This window comes from Embiotoca jacksoni, unplaced genomic scaffold (assembly GCF_022577435.1).
Source record: "Embiotoca jacksoni isolate LCO1_2020_lvr unplaced genomic scaffold, fEmbJac1.0.p SCAF_6, whole genome shotgun sequence".
Lineage (NCBI taxonomy): Eukaryota > Metazoa > Chordata > Actinopteri > Embiotocidae > Embiotoca > Embiotoca jacksoni.
In genome coordinates, this window is record NW_027185414.1 from 7,123,914 (window position 1) to 7,146,281 (window position 22,368).

Sequence of the window (22,368 nt, forward strand, 5' to 3'; positions counted from 1 at the left end):
ACAGCATGTCGATAGAGTTCACATGACACACTAAAACTGACTTAAGTCACTTTCAAAGGGTTCATGTCTGTGTAATCTTGTGACAGTAGTATTAATGAAGCAGATACATTGATTGGAAGATTGGCATGTATGTAGACAGGTGAGCAAATAGGTAACTTGGAAGGAAGGTTTTTGATTGGGTAGTAAAGCTGACTTAACAAATTCCTAATGTTTCTCCAAGTCATAGCTCTTTAAGTTTCTATAAGTTTGTGAGTTAGTGCTCTCTGTCTGTCTGTCTATGTTTGGGGTGTCTTCCTCTCTTATCTGGAGAGAGAATATGGAGGAGATCCTCCACTCCTCATTCTTTTCCCTTCTCGCCTTCTCTTTTATTCCTCCTCACTTTCTTTCTGCAGCTCTCTGTCTTGTCTTTGAACTGCTCCCAGTGACTGTGAACCCGAGACAGCCCCTCTGCTGGCACAGATGGGAAGTCAATAGAAGCAAGTGACCTATATTATGGGCTACTCTACTAACTCCCAGTGTGTCTCAAGTGAGAGCAGAATATTAAGGATTGCATGAGCACTGTTTCAGCCTATTGTGTGTGTGTGTGTGTGTGTGTGTGTGTGTGTGTGTGTGTGTGTGTGTGTGTGTGTGTGTGTGTGTGTGTTTTTTTCTTTCTTTTCTTTTTTTTTGGGGGGGGGGGGGAGGGGGGGAGGCAGGAGAAGGTTAATTACCTCCCCGTCCTTCGCTGTCGGCTGGCTTCACCTGGATGGGCCGGTTCATCTGGAGAGAGAGAAAAAAGAGAAGGAAAAGAAGGGAAATCCCAGGTTAGCTGGAAACAATTGGAGTGACTGCTACAATATGTGAAGTGAGAAAAGGTGAAATGTTCCTGGTGTTAATGTCCTGAGTTTGTCCTGCTCTGTGAGCTAAACACAAAAATCAAACAGTGACGACAGCGTAAAAAGAGATAAATCTGTGGTGTACTCCATGCCAGCGTGTTTAATTAATCCAGGGCACTGCCTCTAGAGATGCCTGAATTCCCCTCACAGTTCAGCAGAATTAGCACTTTTCAATGACGGAGCCACAGTGGGTGTCAGATGGCACTTGGAGATTAATGCCATTACATCAGCCACTCCCAGCCCCACCGGGAGAGGTTCTTTCTGGCTGGCCCTTGCTCTTCCTGTCCCCTCCTGGCTCCAGACTCCCAGTCACCAGGTCATCCCTGACCCTCAGCAATCCCTCTTACTCTGCCTTCATCCCTTCCTCCTCTCTTGCCTCTCTACCCAGAAGCCCTTTTGCCTGGCCCAGCCCCCTCCTTCTCCTGGGCGTTATTAAGAGCCACCAAACGGCGTAGCTATGAAACTGTTTTTGAAAGGTTAGCAGTAGGGAATGCACAAACAACCCTTTTATATCCATTTCATAGTGAGGTGAAAGCAAAACGATGCCAAACTGACATTAAATAAAAATAAAAAAAACTTTTAAAAACTGCCTGCCGTGAATAACAACTCTCCTGGTTCTTTCTCCCAGAGTTTGAATATGAATTTAGAAAAACACTCAATCTTCTGCCTTCTCTGAGACAAGAATAATATCCCCTCTTCCCTCTGTGAAAAGGGTAGGTGTTTAGAGCCACCCTCGAAGACCCCTGCTTATTGAGACTACCTACGCACGTCATGTTTGGCACTGTGTTTTATATTTGGCTTTTTTTTTTTTCTGACTTCAGCTGGCAGCGGGCCTATCTTTCTAACTAGGCCATGTGGACAGGTCCAACATGTGAGTGCCAGTGAATGGCACACAGTGCTGCCCACTCAGATCAGTCAGCTAGGGCAAAACAGTGGGTGTTGGGCCCTCAGGCAACGCAGCACTTGACAGCAGTTGACATGAGCTCGGACCACGGCTAAATATAGAGCTTAGACTGGTGGACATGTATAGACAAGCGTATACATGGTGACACCCTGGGGACGTAATGTACTCTCCTAGCAATATGCTGTGACACCGGAACAAAGCTTAGCAAGACACATCACAGAGGCAAGCGCATGAAGCTGTACACAAATGCACATACAGTGGCAACATAAGAACTACTTTTACACAATCACTAACTAGAATCCCATTTTGCTCACAGCGTCTCACATCGTGATGCTATGTTGCCTAGTTACAGTGACTGTCGAGTGTCGGACAATTTGAGGCATCACCAAGAAAAGACTCTGACCTGTTGACTCATTGTCAGTCCGTCCGCATAAACATCATCCAAATGCCAACAGCAGTATGCTTAACATATTTTACATGTCCTTAAACAATTATTAAAGTATATTATAAATAAATCCGAAGTGAATGATACTATTTCCAAGTCTGAAAAAAATGACATGTCTGGGAAAGAAAAAATGTGTTTTGGTCTTGAAGGATTGTCCAGATGTTTCAGCTTCAGCTGTTACTCTGTTGCAGGCTGGTTTACAGAGACTCTGGGAGGATAGAGGCAATATGTAATCCTGCAATTTTGAGTTTATGGTGTGGATTAAGGGCTCAGGGGGCACTTATTATCACCGTCTTTTTTTAGGCCTGTGTTCCATTTAAATAGGGAAGTTGGATTTTAGACTCGGAAAGTCTGAAGAGTCAACAACACTGACCTAAAAATCCAAGATGGCTGCTCCTTGCATCGACAAGCAGCTGTAATACTGTTTATTAATCCTTCTGTCTTATTTGTGTCTTATTCAATCCATTGTACACACAGTACTGGCTAACTTCTATCAGTGAACACGTTACTATGGTCTTTATATACACAAAGTAGCCTGCAATGCATTTTTATCAACTGGTATGGTAGCAACGGCTAACCTTGCTTTTCCAACTTATTGTACTGGAGCGTGGTCAAGCTGGGTCAAGTGACATCATTCCCAGCTCCGACTTGGCCCGTCTAACAGTGAAAATGCCCCATTAAACATCCGACAGTTGTCCCTTTTACGATTTCTGGTTGGATAACAGCCGCTATTATTGCTCTGAGTATGTTAACATGTGAGTCTTCGGTAAAGTTCAGGCAGAGTGAAGCATTGATGTACGTGAGCCTGCTGTGGAGAATTAAGGTCAGTCGAAGCATTGTAAGCAGTAAGTTAAGGTGTGTGCTGTGTGTACGTGTTGTAGCTGCTTGTGTGTGTGTGTGTGTGTGTGTGTGTGTGTGTGTGTGTGTGTGTGTGTGTGTGTGTGTGTGTGTGTGTGTGTGTGAGAGAGAGAGAGAGAGCGACTGTGTCTTAATAGCAGCTCAGGTTGGGGGCAGAACTGGGCTCACATAAGAGGTTTAAGGCGGTCGGAAGTCCCAAGATCCCCGTCCAGTGATCAGTCAGCTTCCAAGTCTTAAACGGCGGCGACTGGTCAGGAGGCTTCATTAGTAGCCCCCGAGCCACTGCAGCAACAAGAGTCATTAAACAACCCAAAAGTACACTTGGGGTTGCTAGGCAACCGAGTGGAGGTGGCCAGCAGGCAGGCGAGGCAAGCTGGCCGTTGGTCTGCAGGCTGTTAGCCAACCAATTGGCATTTCTTTCTGTCTTCTTTTTTTTTTTTTTTCTTTACTTGGTCCAAGGAGGTCATGGTGAGAAAGGAGGGAAAAAAGATTTCTCAACTCCCACCTTCCAGCATGTCCCACTTTTATGTCCCTTTTTAGCGACTGTGACAATGAGTTTTCAGAGCGAGTCTGCTGCAACTTCTGCTCCAGCTTCGTGCCAAATTATGGACTTCAGCTTGATGCCAAACTATGGGGTTGCGAGTAGCGCTCACATGCATATGGCTGGAGTAAAGATGTCTGCTGCTCTGAGCTGCGTTGCAGTGTCCTCTACATACATTTTCCCTGAGCAGACAGGGGGGTGTTTCTAGCACACAAGCTTACAGCACAAAAATGTTGAAGTTCACTTTACTTTTATCCTCTCGCTCTCTCTCTCTCTCTCTCTCTCTCTCTCTCTCTCTCTCTCTCTCTTTCTCTCTCTTCCTCTCACACACTGTGACACACACACAGAAGCACAAAAGTCTTGGGGCTCAATAACAGCAGGTGGCTTAGGTGACATTTTAATCCCTTATTACTGAGTGCAGGATTAGCCAACAGATCAAGGCAGAGTTAATTATATGAATTCATCAGAGGCTGGGCGAAGAGGCTGCCTGCTTTCCCCTTGGGCCAGGACCAACCCCCACCACCCATCCTTTGCGCACACACACACACACACACACACACACACACACACACACACACACACACACACACACACACACACACACACACAGAGAGAAAGTGACAAGTGACATTCTGTACAGTATGTCTGAGAAGCTAGCTACTTCCTTATTAGCATTGCAGTGGCAGAAAGCTAAGATAACACATACAGTGGCGCCTCCAGAGATGCTGTAAGACAAATGACATCTACTACCTTCCCTTTGGGTGCAGAGAAATTAACTGCATAGACATCGGAGAGGAAGACTACAGGCTTTTTCATCCTGTAGACGTGTGGCTGCCGAGGCTGAAAGGAGTTCAACCACCCCCCCCCCCCCACCCCCACCCCGTCTTGCTTTATCTTTGTCTCTCCCTGCCCCTTTGGCCTCCAAAACCAATATGCTTCCCACCACAGCCCCTTAATGGGTTGATCAATGCTGACAAATAGGCAGCTCATGCTGTCTTGCCTGGGAACTCACGGCTCTGTGCCTGTGTGCTGCTGCACTTAGAGAGGCCATCTCTCTTTCTCCTCATCGCTCCCTTTTTTCTGTCTTTCTCTTTCACTCACTTTTTTTCTCTCCATATTTCTTCTCCTTCATGCTCTATTTCCTTTATGTCTATACATTCATTTTTTTTCTTTCTTCTAATCTCCAGGGGCAAATCTATATTTTTCATTCTGTTATGATGAATAAAAGTCCGCTGAAGTCACGGAGGGGTGGGGAACCAACAGTGTGGAAGAGAGGAACTTGCTTACATTTTCCAGTAGAGGACTGACTGTGTGTAAGTTTCAGAGCGTACGCTTGTGTGTTTGTGTGTGCATTGCGTTTCAGTCCATCTGTCTTTGGCTGGTGTGTCTGATTGATAACAGTGCACTGGAGAGAAAGACAGACAAGGACACCGCTGGCCTTTGACCGTGGTGACCATGCTTTGTGAATATCACTGCTCACAAAGCAAACAGGGAGAAATGCTACCAGACACTCTAAATACAGAAACATGCTCACTTAGACCCATGACAAAAGTGTGAACACATTACTCTTCCTTCACTATTGTGTCAGCTGGAATGTAACTGTTGTACTTTCCTTCTTTGTTAAACTGTACAAAATATATTTTACTTGTGACAAAGTCCTGATCTGTATATTGCAATGATTTCTAGGTCTGCTGTTTAGTCTACTGAAGAACTGGGAAAGTTTGCATATGATTAACCATTCAGCTTTAAAAACTTGGTAAGTACATGCTAATCAACTACAGAAACGTAATCATTTGTGCACCAGTCAGAACTAACTACCTGAGTCACACAGATAATCCCCAAGTCTACTGATGTAGATATCTGGTGCCAATGCAGGGTTAAAACCCACAAAAAACTAATTTGCAATTAAAAAAAAGTCACCCAAAAATGGAGGTCAAGCCAAATCCATGAAAAAAAAGTTTTAAAAAGTCTGCACAGCTTTTCCATACTGAACCTAATTTTAACTACATATTCACAACAATCACTTAAAGCTCCGTATCATGTGCACAAAGAAAAAGTGTATCCGGGCACACCTGCTATGTTTTGTCATGTTGTGTGAATTGCCATATATATATATATATATATATATATATATTTATATATATATAGAGGAGGGTGTGGTGAGGAATTATAACCTTCTCAGTCAGTCACATTACTCATCTAATAACTTCCATACAGCTGTGCCAATCACAGTGGCACATGACGAATGTGGCTCAAGAAATGAAAGGAAAAGGTCCAGACCAAGAAAAATACTCTTTTCCAGGAGGTGCAGAGCAAAGGCACTAATATATCAAGTTTATCCTCACAAACAGGGTGCAAAAGGGAGATGATAACATTCCTTAGATTATTTAACGTTCATAGAAATACTGAACATCTGGTCAATGTTTTCATCAGTAATAAAACACGGTTTTATTCTGAAAGAGACTCTGATCCCTTTTATACCCACCACTGTCAAAACTGTGATTGAACATTTCTCTGTTTAAGCCCTGCAAACTGACAAGTTTTCATGACTTCCCCGAGAGAACTGTGGAAATGTTTTCTTGTCTCAAACAAATAATTGATGTCTTTTAACTAAATCAATTAACAGCTGTGTTTCTGCTCTTCCACATCATGTTGTTCTTCACATCTACAAGTCAAACTTTACTGCAATCGGAAATGCATTTAGAAAATTGAAAACAGTGCTACTGGTTGACCTGAGGTGCTGCTACATGCAGCTATTGTCCCTCTATCACCCAGTGATTTTGGAAGATATTTAAAGAGGGTTAGTGAGAACTGGTTGTTATAAAGGAGCTCTGTGATGTAGCAAGAACAGTAAAGCTAATTGGATGCATTTATTCAGCTGATGTAGAACCTCCACAATGAAATGCTGAAGCTAAATAACTGAATAGAGTAAAACAATAATATTGACACCAGTTAATTAATTTGCCCTTGCTGTTATTTCATTCCGGGCTCCTTTCAAGTCATCAGGTATCGTTCTCTTGATAAGCCATTCACTGTTTGATGTCTCTCATTATCACTCGGCATTTTTGACGTAAGTGAATTCATTGGAGCTGTTGATGCCATTTACAGCCTCTTAAGTTCAATTAACGGTGTTTTATGCAGACTGACTTTTCTTTTAGAGCCAACAAAGAGCCAATGGGCACTGTTTGAGACAGAGACACCTCATTTCAAAGGGAAATATAAGGATGTTGACTCCCTGACCTTTGGCCATTATAAAGCCACTGAGGGTGCTTTGACCTCTGCCATTATTATCAATGCCTTTTCAGGTTTAGGGAGTTTAGAGTATTCTGTTTCATTGAATGGAATTGACATCTCTGTCAATATTCATTGACTCACTCAAGTATCACAGTAAGCTTGTTGATTCAAGTGGTTTTTTTTTAGGTTTGTGTTGCACTAGCCCAAATGAAAGGGAAATCGAAATGCAAACAAAACAAAATGCCTTGATAAAGGGACGCTTGTTCAGATTAGATCCTTTATACATTCATGATCTATTCAGGTAATGTCATCATTTTTTCTCCTCTGAATAGAAACAGAATTTGAAATACAATTATCTCACCCTAGGCCTTTATCAGTGGCAAACAAGCTCCCCGATCCTGCACAGCCTGTACCGTACCAGCCCAAATTACTGCTTCCATCACCCATCGCTCACACGTCAGGATATCCTGCCCCTCATTTCTGTGTGGAAGGAAAACAGGGTCCAGCGCTGCGGGATTGAGTCTTTCTCTCAAATTGGTGTACGAGTTCACAGCGGCCTCTCTGTGAGGCCAGCGAGCCAGGAGAGGTTAGGTCTGCCATGTGTGTTGGAGATGTTTTAGGGCTAGAGTGATCACAGACTGCCTGTCTCCCTCGAAAACACATGAAGGAGGGCTGTGTCTGCCTCACTATGAGGAAGAGGGAGAAGGGGCGCTGACAGCTCAGCAGAGGGTTGCTGGCAGTGAAACGTGGCCTAGTTTTAGCTATGAGCCCCAGCTCTTATTTAAAGAATAGGTGCTCAGGGTCTGTTTGGGAGAAGGGGGGCAACAATGGCAAGACAATTCTTTGCACACATCCAGCAAGCACAGTAATCCCAGGTGTAATGCTGCGATGTCATGGGGGAACATCTCTGTGTTTGTGTTTTGTCTCCGAAATCTCTGTCCCACTCTCCATAATTACATGGCAATTGATTCCCCCATGGAGCAGGGTTTTTGCATTTAATTTATCTCTATGAATCCGGTATTGGATCTTTGGTCCTCTGAGAGGCCTAGCTGAACATCTGAACCAATCTATACCACCCCACCCAGTTTGGCCTGGTCCCACCCAATCCAGTATCAGGGACTGTAGCCCAGCCTGCATTCATAATAGTCCAATTCTCCCTTTCTGTATATTTATTTTTACACCACCGGTACCCACCAGGCCTCCTCTGGAGGTGGGACGGAGGTAGACAGAGACACAAAGTGGATGAGAAATCGAGCCATCATGTTATCCTCTGCTCCATAAAGCCTCTGTTCTTCCTCTGACTGTAGATGGATTGCTTTGTAGATCACTGCAACCAATGGCCAGCGCACTATATTACATTTATTACCCCCGACCCCTTTTTTTCACCTCACTATCTCCCTCCTTCCTCTTCCTGATGATATCGGGTGGTGGAAAGAAGGACAGGGGGAGTCGGCGTGGAGTTGCATCAGGGGGAAGGTGGGGGGGGGGGAGGGGGTGTCAATTCAACACAGTGAGACAAGACTAACAAATTAGTCAAAGTGACAGGGAGTTTTATAGGTCTGCTCTTGTGAGGCGACTGCTGCCCCCCTCCCCCCTCTTTTTCTCTGGGCCGCAGGGAAACCACGCTAGTGCTGTCTGTGTGTGTGTGTGTGTGTGTGTGTGTGTGTGTGTGTGTGTGTGTGTGTGTGTGTGTGGTACATATCTGCATTTGAAAAGGAGCAGAGTAGTAAAGAAAGAGGTAGAATAAGGAGCAGCAGGCAAGTGTAAGGACGAGGACAAGAGAAGGGATAAAAATAATGGATACAAAGTCAAACCTGCACCTCATACTCTTTGACATAAGTAACAAGTTGTTAGCCTTTAGAAAATTAAGTTTACATCATTTACAGCCCAAACTGAAAATGTGCCAACAAATAAAACTAGTCTGTCAGTCCTGATAACTTAAAATCAGTTATTCATTACAAAGAGAGAAAAATTGTGACTTGTCCGGTCGAAAATGCAGTAAACCAAATTGTCAACTTCTTTCTACTTTATCCTTTGCACTGTAAAAACTCACTAGTCATAATAAACTAGCTTTTTTTTATTAACTCAATGTATTCACATAACTGTTGCAGTTAACGAAATGTCCAATGGATTGTTGGTTTAACTCTTAAAAATAGGTTAACTTATTCACTTGTACATCCCAGCTTGTATTGCAGTAACGTAAAAAAAAGAAATACCCTGAACTCCTTATTTTTTTCTCATATGATAAAAGTTAGTTGAAAGAAGTTGTGTTCTTTTATTTTTCATATAAACACATCCCATCTCTTTCAGTCAGATGGAGTACTTTTTGATTACAAAATAAAATAATGCAAACCACGATTATGTAAACTATTTGAATCATACAGGTCACGATGAGGGACGATGTTCCAGACCTTATTGTGACAGTGACTGTACAGCTACAACTGATATGAAAGTTTGACCTAAATAATAATAAAATACAAAATAAATAAATAAAAATAATCTCAGCTCATTTATAAACCTAGAATACATACACACATACAGTAAATGAGTTGCTTAAGTCACCAAACTAAACATTTTGGCTCAAAATTTTTCTCGAATCTCCCTTTTCTTTCTTTATTGTGTAAGAGGTCCAGAGATTAGGAAACAACCTTCCTCCAAATTTTGCTTTTCAGTTTTTGTGTCTTGAATAAAGAAGCCAGTGAATGTTAGGTTAGGTTAGGTTACTTTATTAATCCCCGAGGGGAATTTTTTTTTTTTGTGTGTCGATGTAACTAGTCGATGTATTTAAAATACACTAAAAATTTACAAAAACAAAACAGTCCATGTTGAAAATACTGCACACACCAAAGCACAGAAGGTTAAATGCCCAGACTCAAGAGCAAAAACAAAAAAGCCAGAGCAGGAATTGCAACAATAACCTGGTAGCTCCCCGAGAGCATCTATCACTCTGCAAGGCCACAATACAAATGTTTCTGAGATGGTGCAGGAAAACAGCTAAAGTGGCTCACAGTATAAAGAGGAGTGAGAGAATAATAATAAGTGGAAGGTAATGACACACCATGCATCTGTCAGATTTATGAGTGTATATCCCGCAATGCTCCTCTCATATACATGCCAGTCGGGTCTACACTTGAGCCCATACACACCACAATGCTTATGAGGGGAGTCAGCAGTGAGAAATCACAGAGCAGTGGGGAGGATAGCATTGGACTTTTCGCTCAGCTAAAACATACACACACAGACGCACATTTTAAATTAGTCAGTTCTACTCGCAACAAACAGGGGTGACATCCAGAACATTGTGGACAGGAAAGCTAGTGTGGAGACAGAGGGGCTCATGATCGATATATTTAGATATATAGGCATGTATATATAAAGATATACAGTCGATTTTGTAAACAAAACCATATTTGTTTGATCAGTTTCACTCAGTTGAGGCTCTGTTTTTGTGATTTCTCTGTTGACAAGATGTTATTTTGTCTGTCTATTGTGGGTCATGTTGGCATAGTTTGAAGTTTCCCATTGTGATCAGGGGTTAGAGGACGTATCAAGTGCTTACTTTGATTTTTAGTAACGTTTTAATAGTTGAAAGTGAAATATACCCATAAAAAGATACAAATGAAACATCAAAATTGTAATTTCTAAGCATAACACTTCATTACAATAATTAACAAGATCAAATAACTGGATTTATTAGCTATCACTGTCATCACTATGATCTACTATCATCTGGTACATTACCATAAACAAACACTCCTAGCCTGCTGATAACAATGTAAAGCCTGGAACACACAGGACACACACACACACGCACACACACACACACACACACACACACACACACACACACACACACACACACACACACACACACACACAGACAGACAAAATGTTGGACAAAAAAGATCATACACAACAACAAGTGACATTCTGATCACACACTTGTTTTTACTGTCACAAAGGTACTCGCATACTAATAAAGCCCCCTGTTGGTACATAAGACAATCTGTGCCTCAAACCAAATCGGATCAGATTAACCCTTTGTCATCTTAACAAAATTCCCTGTAAGATCACAGAAAGAACTGACGTACATCAAATGTGCAAACATTACACGTGTGAGATAAACATTGAGTGTGAAGTGTTGGGTTAATAATACACATATGATCATGTATTTACCTGAGGGAGGATGTCACAGCAGTGACAGCTCTCTCCTTTTATAGAAGGTGCATGTGCAAAGTGCCCTAAAATAGCAGAACTGCGTGGCATTTAATGTAAAGCAAGACAAACAGGTGCCATAATTATTAAGTAAGTATTAAGTTAATACAAAACCAATAATCCCATCAACAGACGTAAGAGCAGAATAATATATTCAATACACACACATTTATTTGTGCCCTTATTTATGGAGAGTTTACTATGTGAAAGTAGTGGGGTTTTTTTGCTCGATGCCAAAGGTACCAGTGGGATACACTCGATTTAAAAATAAAAAAAGATCTCTTATGTGCAACTCAATATGGTTAGGTGCTTTTGCAGACTTTCCTTTGCTGTTTTTGCTTTCAGCGCTAATTAGGCCTCCGTTAGGATATTTCCAGGGAGCCCAACATGCAAACATGTCTTTAGAAAATACAAATAAATCAATGTAGCAGCTTCGTCAAACTGGTTAACATTTTAAGATAAAATCTCATGCCATATTTACACAGACACAGGCTGCTGCTCATGTAAGGTACGCGCTACACACAACATTGTGCACTCGACAACACACACAAAAAGACACAACAGATTCATAAACCCCCCCATGAGCACACACTCACAAGCTGCACATAGTAATGGGAGGCAAGAGCATGAAGTTGCCCATCAAACAGACACTATCATATTTAAATGGTCTCATAAATATACACAGTAGTACAAACACATAGAGATAAAATAATAATAATGATAGAGCAGAAGATGTATCGTTTTAATGAGCAATAGAAGGCTCTTATTACACACGATTGCATGCACGTGGATTGCCATGTACATGGAATCATAGACACCAATACTTTCTTGCTCAATTGCAAACTAATTCATTCATTCTTGTACACAGATACACACACAAAAATAGACTGGCAGACTTGTGCAGAGATGCCTTTAGACACATACTAGCAGACACACACACACACACACACACACACACACACACACACACACACACACACACACACACACACACACACACATGCACATGCGTAAGCACACAGCCCTGCAAGTGTGTTCCAAGACGCCGTTAGCACAGAAGGCTGTTTGTGAAAATGATCACATCAATCGAAGTGATAGATAAAAGACTGGGAGCAATTGATAAAGTGCCACAATTATTTGGAAGATGAATGGCTGAATTTGCTTTTGAAATTGGACTGGATCTCAGTGCAATGGAACAGAACTCATCATCATCAATGAGCCTCCCGTTAGATTGCTTTCTGTCACAGCCCAATATCAGCCCGGACAATTGGATCCATCTGCCAAATGGGATCAAATAGACCTACTCACACAACATCAGAGGTGATGTATAGTGACCATGTGTAAAACATATTACATTGAAAATGCACAATACATCATTGTGTACGTTGTTGTATGTGTTGAGGTATGACGTTTGCCATCAGCACATGTGAGCACGCTCAATAGAAATGATTTGAGACACATTAAGGGGAACACAAGTACGACATGGAGGGAAATGATACTATGAACAAGCAGGAAGAGAAAAAATAATGCTTAAATGCCACAAATGAACCCATCAATTCATATAATGTGTGTGAGATGAGTGTAACAACAAGGTATGGAGTGAATAGCTTGAGATGGATGTGCATTTAAAGACGGCCTTTAACAGTAGGGAGAGGAATGATTTTCTCACATCTTCCAACGTCCCAGTTCCAGGATATTTTTTATTTTATTGTTATTATTTAAAAGAATATTTCCAAAGTTGCAACTCATAAAACTTGCACTATCGTATCACATAATTTATTTAAGCCTATAAATCCCAGTTATACGCCTCATAATGATGCATTGGTTAACACGGCCTGAATATTTGAGCCACATAAAAATGGTAATAGATTAAACCAGGGGAGTGTGTAGAGCTGCAGTGTGTGTGTGTGTGTGTGTGTGTGTGTGTGTGTGTGTGTGTGTGTGTGTGTGTGTGTGTGTGTGTGTGTGTGTGTGTGTGTGTGAGAGAGACCGTGACTGTGACTGTGTGTGCGTGTGTGAGCGGAGCTATCAGTAAAGAAGTATTACTACAGCTTACACAGGCCTTAGCATACAGAGGGGAGCATCAGAATGCACTGTATCTTCTCTGCATGCACATGCACAAAGCAAAAGAAGAGGGACAAACGCAGCAGGGAAGCTGGAGGGAAACACACTAAGTAATGTATTGTGCCGGGAGGGAGGTGACAGGGGTCTGATGATACAGAGGAAGCGTGTAAATGGGCCGCTATTAAGGTAGAGGAAGGCTGAATGATTGTTTATGGCCACAGATCTGCTCAGAGAAAGCATCTTTGCACCTAAAATTAGTTATTTACTTTTCCTGCCTTCAGTGTCTTGGGTATCTATGGCATCTATTACATCTAATTCACATGCACTATAAATCACATACACATCTGCTTCAACCTGTAAATCTGTCAGTGAGGGTGATGGCGTAGTTTTGTCTGTATTTGCCATATTCTTTAAAATACGTCTTTTTTTTATGCGCTGTGGCTTGTATTATCTCCAGTATCTTCATTACTCCCTATCTAAATGCTGTATATCCTGTATAGGCTCCGTAATAGGCTATCATATTATGGTGTTTTCTGTTCTGTTGTAGTCCAGTGTCAGGAGGAAGAAGTAAGATAAAGGCTGACTATCTCCGTCTAAAGCAGCCACGGGCAAAAGTTAACTGAAAGGTAATTCAACTTTTCCAAACAGAGGCACCACACTCATACACTCACCCACACTGTACATTTTTCTACCCACATTTGCAATAAAATTATCTTCTTGCTGCTTGTCTGTGAGGGAGTATGTGTACACTGCATCCTGACATACCCTTCACCATTTCAAGCTGTCTTTTTTTCCCCCCCTCAACCTCAAGCACACAAAAAAATATTGCCCCTGCACACAGACAGACACGTGTGCACGCATGCGCACGTGCACGCAGAGTCCCCCACACCGACACACACACACACACACACACACACACACACACACACACACACACACACACACACACACACACACACACGTTATTCCTGTGCGGTCAGTGTCTGGGTGAGCTCTGCGGGGACCTGTGCTGTCAGAGAGCAGACCACAGAGTGTCCCTGGTCCCTGCTCCACCTGCTGTGACAGCTAATTAGGCCTGGCCACAAAGGCTGGCCTGTCTGGGTGCTGAAGTGGGTGTCGTGGCGTGGCATGGCAGGGCATGGCATGGGATGGCACGGCCAGCTGATAAGGTGCCCTGCCGTGTTGTCCGGGGACATGCTTCACCCGGGAGCACACATGACCACAGTGGTGTGTCCTCGTCTTTGTCAGGCTCCCCCTTCAGTCATTAATTACACTCACGCACTTCTATTAGTCCCCCATTTAGGCTAATCAACAAGCCGGGTCTCCGCTGACATCATTAGCTCTCATAACAAGCAGCAGCTCTCTGGGAGGGGCCCTTCAGAGCCGTTTGTGAACATTAACCCTTCCTTGACAGTAATGAGCCGTCCTTATCTTGTGGTGTACCTCAAGGCCTTTTGTCCTGCTCCTGTTGTCCGACACCTCCCAGCCTGTTCCTCTCACGCTGCACTGTCATTAGGAGACAGCAGTAGCTAGCACCAAAGCTGTGGATGCTCCAGGCAGACAAGGAAGCTTAAACAGCATGGCAGGAAGTTAACACTGCAAGGAGGGGGGTACAATGTATTTTTGGGAGGGTTAGGGATCAAAGGCACTGAGGAAATGGGATGAGACAGGGCAGCCTAAGCCCCTTGGGTATGTTTTTTTTTTTGAGTGTGTGTGTGACTCATATTAGATATGAGGAAGGGAAGGAAACACAGGTTGCAATGGTGACAGGAAGCTCAGCCGTTTGCCTGGACCAGCGGGGAGCATGGGCAGAGAGAACGGCCCCCTGAGTGACTTTACAACCTCCTGGGGTTTGAGCTGTTTGGACTTAATATTAAAAACACAAACACACGCACACATACACCTAAATACACAGACTGAGTTAAAAGTGGCCAGCTGTCCTCAAGGAATAAACATGGCTGGCTTAAAAGTGTACGCGACATCCATCCGCCGCCGCCTGGGCTTCTTGTCGCCCTCTTCTACCGACCTCCCTTGTGAAGGCTGCGGTCTACGACTGTCTGTTGCCCTTGTGAGATGAAACCCAACTAGTCTGGGCCACGCTCGCGACTAGGTGACCCTCTGTCCCCCACCTAAGCGACACCTTCCCGCAGCCTGCTTTGTGGGTGGACAGACTTGACGTTGGGTTGTGCATGGAGCTCCCGATCCTGTGACACTGGTCCACCACTTGGACCTCTAACCTCAACGCGATGTCAGCAGCTTCCCCAGTTGCCCTCCGTGCGCCTTTACAGGGGGCAGGCGGGAATAAAAGGGTGATAAGCCGGATTTTTCTGCTGTAACGAGGCCGCTTCAATTTCAGTCATTTTAATTGCATTATTTAATTTGAGAAATGAATTTGCTATGCTACCATTTACCACCAGAAGTATTGGAATTAAACTAACATGTTAATTCATTAGAATGCATCCAACGCCATCTTTGAATGCCTCATCCATTGTTTAATACATCCATGGTAACTAATCATCTGTGGCGTACACCTCGGAGCGAAGAACTTAGCAATCGTAGCCAGCTTTATGGACCAAAGAACACGTTCAATAATGTACCAGATGAGAACCGTGAACCGTGCTGGAAATAAGCAGAATGGGGGAGAAGAGTACAACAAAGTCAGAGAAACCTTCATTATGCTCATGTGCACGGATTCAAGTTGACTCTGAAGGCACAATCGTAGCCAATTAGTGCCTCCCAAAACTTGTGCTAAGGGCACTGGGTAGCCCTTTCGGTTCTTTATTTATTAATCCGTGCCAGGCCTGATTGACTGTTCATGGTGAAAAATTTATGTCATCTCATTCCGCTTCCTCCGTCTGCCTCACCTTCCAGCCAACTACAGCTGACCAGCAACTGCATTTTCCTGTCTTCTGAACTGTAATTTAGAAGGGTGTGCATGCACTGCTGCTCTCGATGGGCTATTCAGGTTGAACTGTGTGAAACAAGACTTTAAAGTTGTTGCTTTGTAATGTAGCCATGTTGGTGAATGCTGTTGCGGTGCAACTTTGAAGTGCACGACGCTTTGGCGTTGAGGTGGCAGCATCTACTTTTTCTTCAACCGTGATTCTCTGAATTAACACGCACATTGCAGAGCAATTGTTAACTATGCCCTGTATACAATACTGGAATATGTTTGTGTGCCCATGTCTGTTTGTTTGTTTTCTAAATCATTTGTTGGTTAAATTTTCTCATTTGCAAACCAACAACAAACAAGCATATGCACATGTAATTTGTGTCAAGAGGGGTTTGGTATGAAAAGGGTTAACACACTATTTCCTCGCTCTTATCGGTGCTTGTAAAAGGATAAGGAGAGGAAAAGTGAGAGACAGAGGGAGGGGGGAGCGAGAAAATGCCATTTGGGGGGAGAGCCAAGTGGGTCTGCTAAACGAGTGGATTCTTATGCAAATACATGCTAATTTATGCACACAAGGCAGTGGCAGCGCCCAAGGCTGCTTTGATTGGCAGTTGCAGGTCTGTGTGTGCTGAGGAGGGACGCTTGGCTCCGGGTGCTTCTGTAAAGTTGGGCACGGCTGCCTCTCCATGTTCTACATGCTCTGGATCCACCGACTGCACACGTCTGTAGCCTAGCCTCTCCACCGGACGAGTCCCAGCAACCAGTAGGGCTCCCATCCAAAAAACTCTCCACACACCAAGAGCTCAGCTCAGCCAGCTCCAATTCCTCCATGGCTGGAAGCAGCCAGGGCATCATTATAAAATCAATGCCCCAGCTTCATCTTGCCTGGCTGTGTCTGTGTGTGTGAGCAGGAGGGGTAGCGTTCTGGGCTTGTTTGTGTTGATTCTACGGGGTGTTTGTGAGTGGCAGAACAGCAGAGGCACCGATGCAATGCTCTCCACGCTCTCTAATGGGCTGACAGAGAGGCTCTAGGTCAGGGCCTCCCATTACTTCAGGAGGGAAACTGGCTAAATGAATAGGAACCTGTACCTAGCTACCACCCAGAGGAAATGTAAATGCCATTTGTTTCCCTGGCAAGGTGTTGTCATGCAGAGCAGTGGTACATCTTGATAATGTAAACATAAATTCCTGAATACGGTGATGCCAGAGTAATTGGGAGGCTGCTATTTATCATTTTTTTGGCAGATTTTTTTTTTTTGTATTTGCAAGGAACGAGGAAGAAAAACAAATTTAGCCAGGCGAGGATGAAGCCATTACTCTGTCTATTACTCATTCACACAGGCCTGCAGGCCAATAGAAAAACACTTGGAAATCACCAACATAAAATAGAATATGTTCCCTAAAAATATAGTGCATTTTACGCTACCTCATAAATATACTGTGTTGTGATGAGGTTTCTTGGAAAGAAACAATGGAAAAAAGATTTCTCACCATTCCTCCACATTAATATATATGTATGGTTGTATTCACGCTACTGTGTTATAAACACCTCATTCTAATGTGCAACCATGCTTGTCCCCCACACATAAACACATGCACACCACATGTTTGTGTACTGACATGACTGATAAAGCCAACCCTCCCCCCTCAAGCCTTTCACACGTGCCAAAGCAGAATGGATATTTTTAAGGTCTGGAATTAAACCCTCTGCACAGTGCAGGCAGTGAAATTACTCAGTTGGCACCCCCAGCACCCCAATCCCACACTCCCCATGCAGCCTATCTCAATGGGAAATAAAGCAAAACCAGTTAGACAGATCTGGAACAACACATCCAAACCTTTTGTTTGTCACACCTGGGGACCACAAATGGATTCTCATCATACAGTAGATTGAAAATGTATGCTTATTTACACCAGCGTCCCTCTCTTTCCGAGTGCAGTGCTCATTTCGCCAGCCATGAAGTGGCCCCCGAAACTGCCCATGTTGTCCTCACTCAACTAATCTCCCCTCTCCAGCGTTTGACGACACGACGTGATGTTCCCTCATCACCTGTCACACGTTGCCCAACATTGGCTGTTTGAAATAGCACATGCGCCCTATGCATATTTCATCCCTCCCCTCCCTCCCCGTCACTGTAGAAGCAATGAATAATACATCTTTTATTATATTATTGCAAGAGATTTGTAACACTTGAAACAGAATGCAATATGCAGTTTATCTCCATGCACGGCGAACACAAGGTGCTTCCATTGCGTCTGTCTGTGTCACCAGGCGAGAGGAGAAGAAAAGAGAACAGAGGAAACAAGCTCGGGTGACTCCTGACGGTCCATCAACTTGCCGGAGCAATTATTCTCCCAGCTGAGGGTTTGGTTTGCTGAAGCCAGTGACGTCCTTCGCGTGTGTCGACACACTTGAACAAAGGATGTGTAATTTTCAAACATGTCTGTGTGCTTTGTGTTGCTTTTCAACACAACATTTGTTATTAGCAGCTCATGTTGGCTTCCATTTAGTATGAATGTCAGTGGCCAAAAGCCTTCGAAGCTGTTGTGACAGTTTGGCAGTTTTGTTGTCCATATCGCTCGACAATATCTCGTCTGTACTCACACACAACAACAAAGCATCAAAAGATATTACATGACGGCAGCTTCAGTAACTCTTTTAAATGTAGCAGATATCATCACAGAAAAAGTTTATGTGCCGTACTTTTTTTTAGGCTTTTTGTTCAATTCAGTAACCTTTTGAGACCTGAAAATTATTACATTCATTTTCTATATTCTGCAGACCTGTGCAGAAAATCGGACATTATTAAAATCCACCCTTAATCATCAAGCGCCTTTGTTTTGCTGCCGTAACCATGGTCCATTTTGAAATTTAATTTCCTGAAGTACAGGGTGGAGAGCTGATGCCATTTTATATGGAATAATTGAAGTGTTTTCTTTTTTCCCCTGCATGTGTGAGCAACAGTGTTTGTCGTCGCCCTGCCTTGTCCTCTTAGAGATGGAAGGGTGAAAGCCTGCTGAAGGCTTGCAGAAAGCCCTCCAGTCTCTATCGTTTAATTTGACGAGGAGGTGTGAGGTGAGCTGGAAGAGGAAATACGTCTTGCTGTTGCTGTTTGCCACTTGAGAGCTCATTCAATGCCTGGGGCTGTTGACCACACCATGTCAGGGTCTATGCTAGAAACACGTCCCCACACAACACTTAAATTACATTTGGACCTTGGCTGGGGTGAGCAAATGCCTGGCCAGAAATCAATGGGAGGATACAAGCCTCGGTGGACATGGGAGGGCATTAGCTTTCATTCCTGCTATTGATGAATGCCAGGTACATTTCATCAACCTACTGTAGCTCACTGAGTTTTTGTACATACACAGAATTAGAGATCAGGAAGTTGCTTAGAGAGACGACACTTGCAAGAAAGGTTCGACATTTCTTGTCAACAGTCGGGTTATGGCTCAGTGTTCTTTCTCGTACAGCCAGACGCCGATATTTCTACAAACATCTTAGGGAAGATGGGGTAAATGTTTAAAAAAGAATAAGTAGATGGATAAATAAACATTGTATCTCAGCCTTGCTTCGCTGATCTGTGACTAACTGGATAGCCATTAAGGTTTAAAAATCCCACAGTGTGAAACAGACTGGAACACATTGAGCTTCGGCTCAGCAGAATAGATTTTCATTTCCTTAATCAACTTCCTTATTCATCCTTTTTTCCAAGGAATTAATATAGATCAGTGTTAATGGGAGCCAAATACGTGAGTGGCAGCATGCGGGGAGCAGGCTCAGTGGAGGAGAGCAGGCTTTTCTCCTTCACCAGGAGCAGCATCTGTTGCTCCCCTGCTCCAACGCTATTTACAGATAGCTGCCATTATTTACGCCTGATGAGATTCTATCCAATTTGTCAATCCGCACTGTTCACAGAGACATGGACAACATAAGCACTTAACAAGGAAGTATCACAGTGAGACGGCGCATTCAGTTTCCGAATCAGCACAACAATAAGTTGTTGCTATGTAACAAACATAAAAGGATGGCTGATATTTGCTTCTGTGAGGGCAGTGCACAGACAGACACATGCAACAATGCAACACTCACCCCTGTGCTTTTACAGATACACTTACACACATTACATATAACACACAAGGTAAATAACCTTCAAATGTAATATTGGTGGCTATACTAAAGGGATACAACCTGAGTTATCCATTGCTTAGTCACTGTTAGCATTCAGGAGAGGCCCCGGTAAAGACGCAATATGTATACTGAGATTAGGATTACTCAAAACTCTTAGGATAAAATTCTTTCCTCACGATGTAACAGTCCCCTATCACACAGCCACATATTATGTACACCTCTGCCTAAATACTGTGCCTAAACCTCAGATGAATCCTTGGAAAGTTTGATGTGCCAGCTTTCAGCTAAAGGCAAGGTGGGCGCATGTTATTTCTCAAGTAAAATAATGCACTGTGAATATTCTGTGCAAGTGAGTTTTTTTTTGTGGATTTTGGAAATCATATTCTCTCCCTCTGACGTTAGGGACTTCACAGAAAGAAGATTTATTTATGTCTGTGTTTGCGTGTGCACGTTTGGTGTCTATGGCGGTGTGCAGGAGGAGAGGAAGCAAGAAAGAAATGACAAAACACGCTGCTGAGAGAGGAAGTGACAACGAAACAAAAGCACAAGAAAAGACCACGACAGAGAAGGAGAAAGTGACAAAGGCAAAGAGGATAAAATGAGGCGACAGAAAAACAGAGGGAAATAAAAAAGGGAAAAGCGAGGCATGTTGATAGTAAAATAAAAGAGGAGAGGAGAGAAAAAAAAGAGAACAGGGAGGACACAGTACTCGACTGAGAAAGAGCGACTTCAAAGGGGATTGGCTGTGGCAACAAAAATCATCTCTATGATTGCAGCTCTCTTTGCAAATAACATATAGTGTCAGTTTTAGTCTGTTCCAAGCACCAGACGGATGTTTTTTCCACATACTGTATGGACAATTCAGATGCTAGAAGAAGAAAAAAAGAAGCTAAATTGTCAAGTGTAATGAAATAAGTTGACTCTTCAAATGCTCTAAACTGTCATATGTCAACCCATCAGACTGCAAAGAGATAAAAACAAAACACATATATGGCTTTTAGAGGCAGATATGTGGATGTGTATGGCAGGCCTGTCATTCATCAGTATTGCCTGAAGAAATGTCACAACATCTTCCTCAAAGATTACACCTACAGTCCTCAACAACTTATTTGTGGTTGCTCCTACAGTTGCCCTTTTCTTCCTCAGCATATAGACTTTGTTGTGCGTAGCTTTGAAAACACGTTTGCATCTGTCAGTGAGTGAATGAGGGGTCTTTCAGCAGAAGCTCACCAAGATGGGATGAAGAGTGGGGTCTTAGCCCATTTTATCTTAGGTGTGCACACATCTAATTGATCCCTCCAGAGGAACACACACAAACACACAAAAAACAGGATTAATAGTGCCATATTTATCTGCCGTCTAGACAAAGAGAGGGAAGTTGTATAAAGTTACGTATATTCCTCGGCTTCTCCTGCCACTGTCCATTGTCTACTGTGTACATCAGTATGATAGGGACCAACAGGACGAAACACACACACTGCACATCCCTCCCCTTTTGCCAGAGGATAACCGTGTGATGTTATACCCTTGCAGGGTGCAGCATCTATAAGCTCCTTTTTTGTCTATTGAAGAAAAGCGTTCCACTCTGGTAGATTACGGTCAGGGGAGATTAAGATCTTTTCCTCACTGAAGCAGGGAAAGGGGGTGGGGTTGTGTGGGGTGGGTGGGTGGAGGGTGGGTGGAGGGTGCTCTGTGTAACCTCAAAAAAAAAAGAAAGAGAGAAAGACAGACGAGATAAAACAGATGAAATCCTTCCTTCACTCCAGAGCCCCAGGCTGCTCAGTGGGCGTGGCAATCCTGATGCATGAGCAGCATCATTGGCTTCTCTCTGTTTGAATGTCTCTGTCTTTCTCCTTGTCTCTTTTCTGTAACTTTCTCCCCACTGAATCTCTTTGTGTCTTTTCTCACCTTACTGCTTTCATAAAAAGAAAAAAAAAAACATCCCTTGTGTGTTTGTCCTTCACTCTGATCTTTTTTATAGTATTATCAGTTCACCGTGACACCATTTTTTTTTTTTTTTTTTTTTTTTGGGGGGGAGTGGGAGGGGGGCGCATAAGGAAGATATGTGCACAGTATAGAAAAAAACAACAGTTAGTGTTCTACAAAAGTGAAATTAACATCAGTATTGCAGTAAGATCACAAAATTTGCTACCTCGAACTGGAACAAATTTTCCTGTACACAGATAAACAATGTCTAATTTTAAAGT

General features: G+C 43.1%; 1 protein-coding gene across 13 annotated transcripts in view; it reads right to left on the minus strand.

Annotated features, from left to right (window-relative positions):
* Positions 1–22,368, minus strand: part of celf6 (CUGBP Elav-like family member 6) — a 144,535-nt gene that overhangs the window by 52,239 nt on the left and 69,928 nt on the right. For all 13 annotated transcript variants that reach the window (XM_069173719.1, XM_069173720.1, XM_069173722.1 and 10 more), the window contains exon 3: positions 711–759. In XM_069173719.1, the coding sequence (XP_069029820.1) occupies positions 711–759 (49 nt within the window). The remainder of the gene's footprint in view (positions 1–710; positions 760–22,368) is intronic.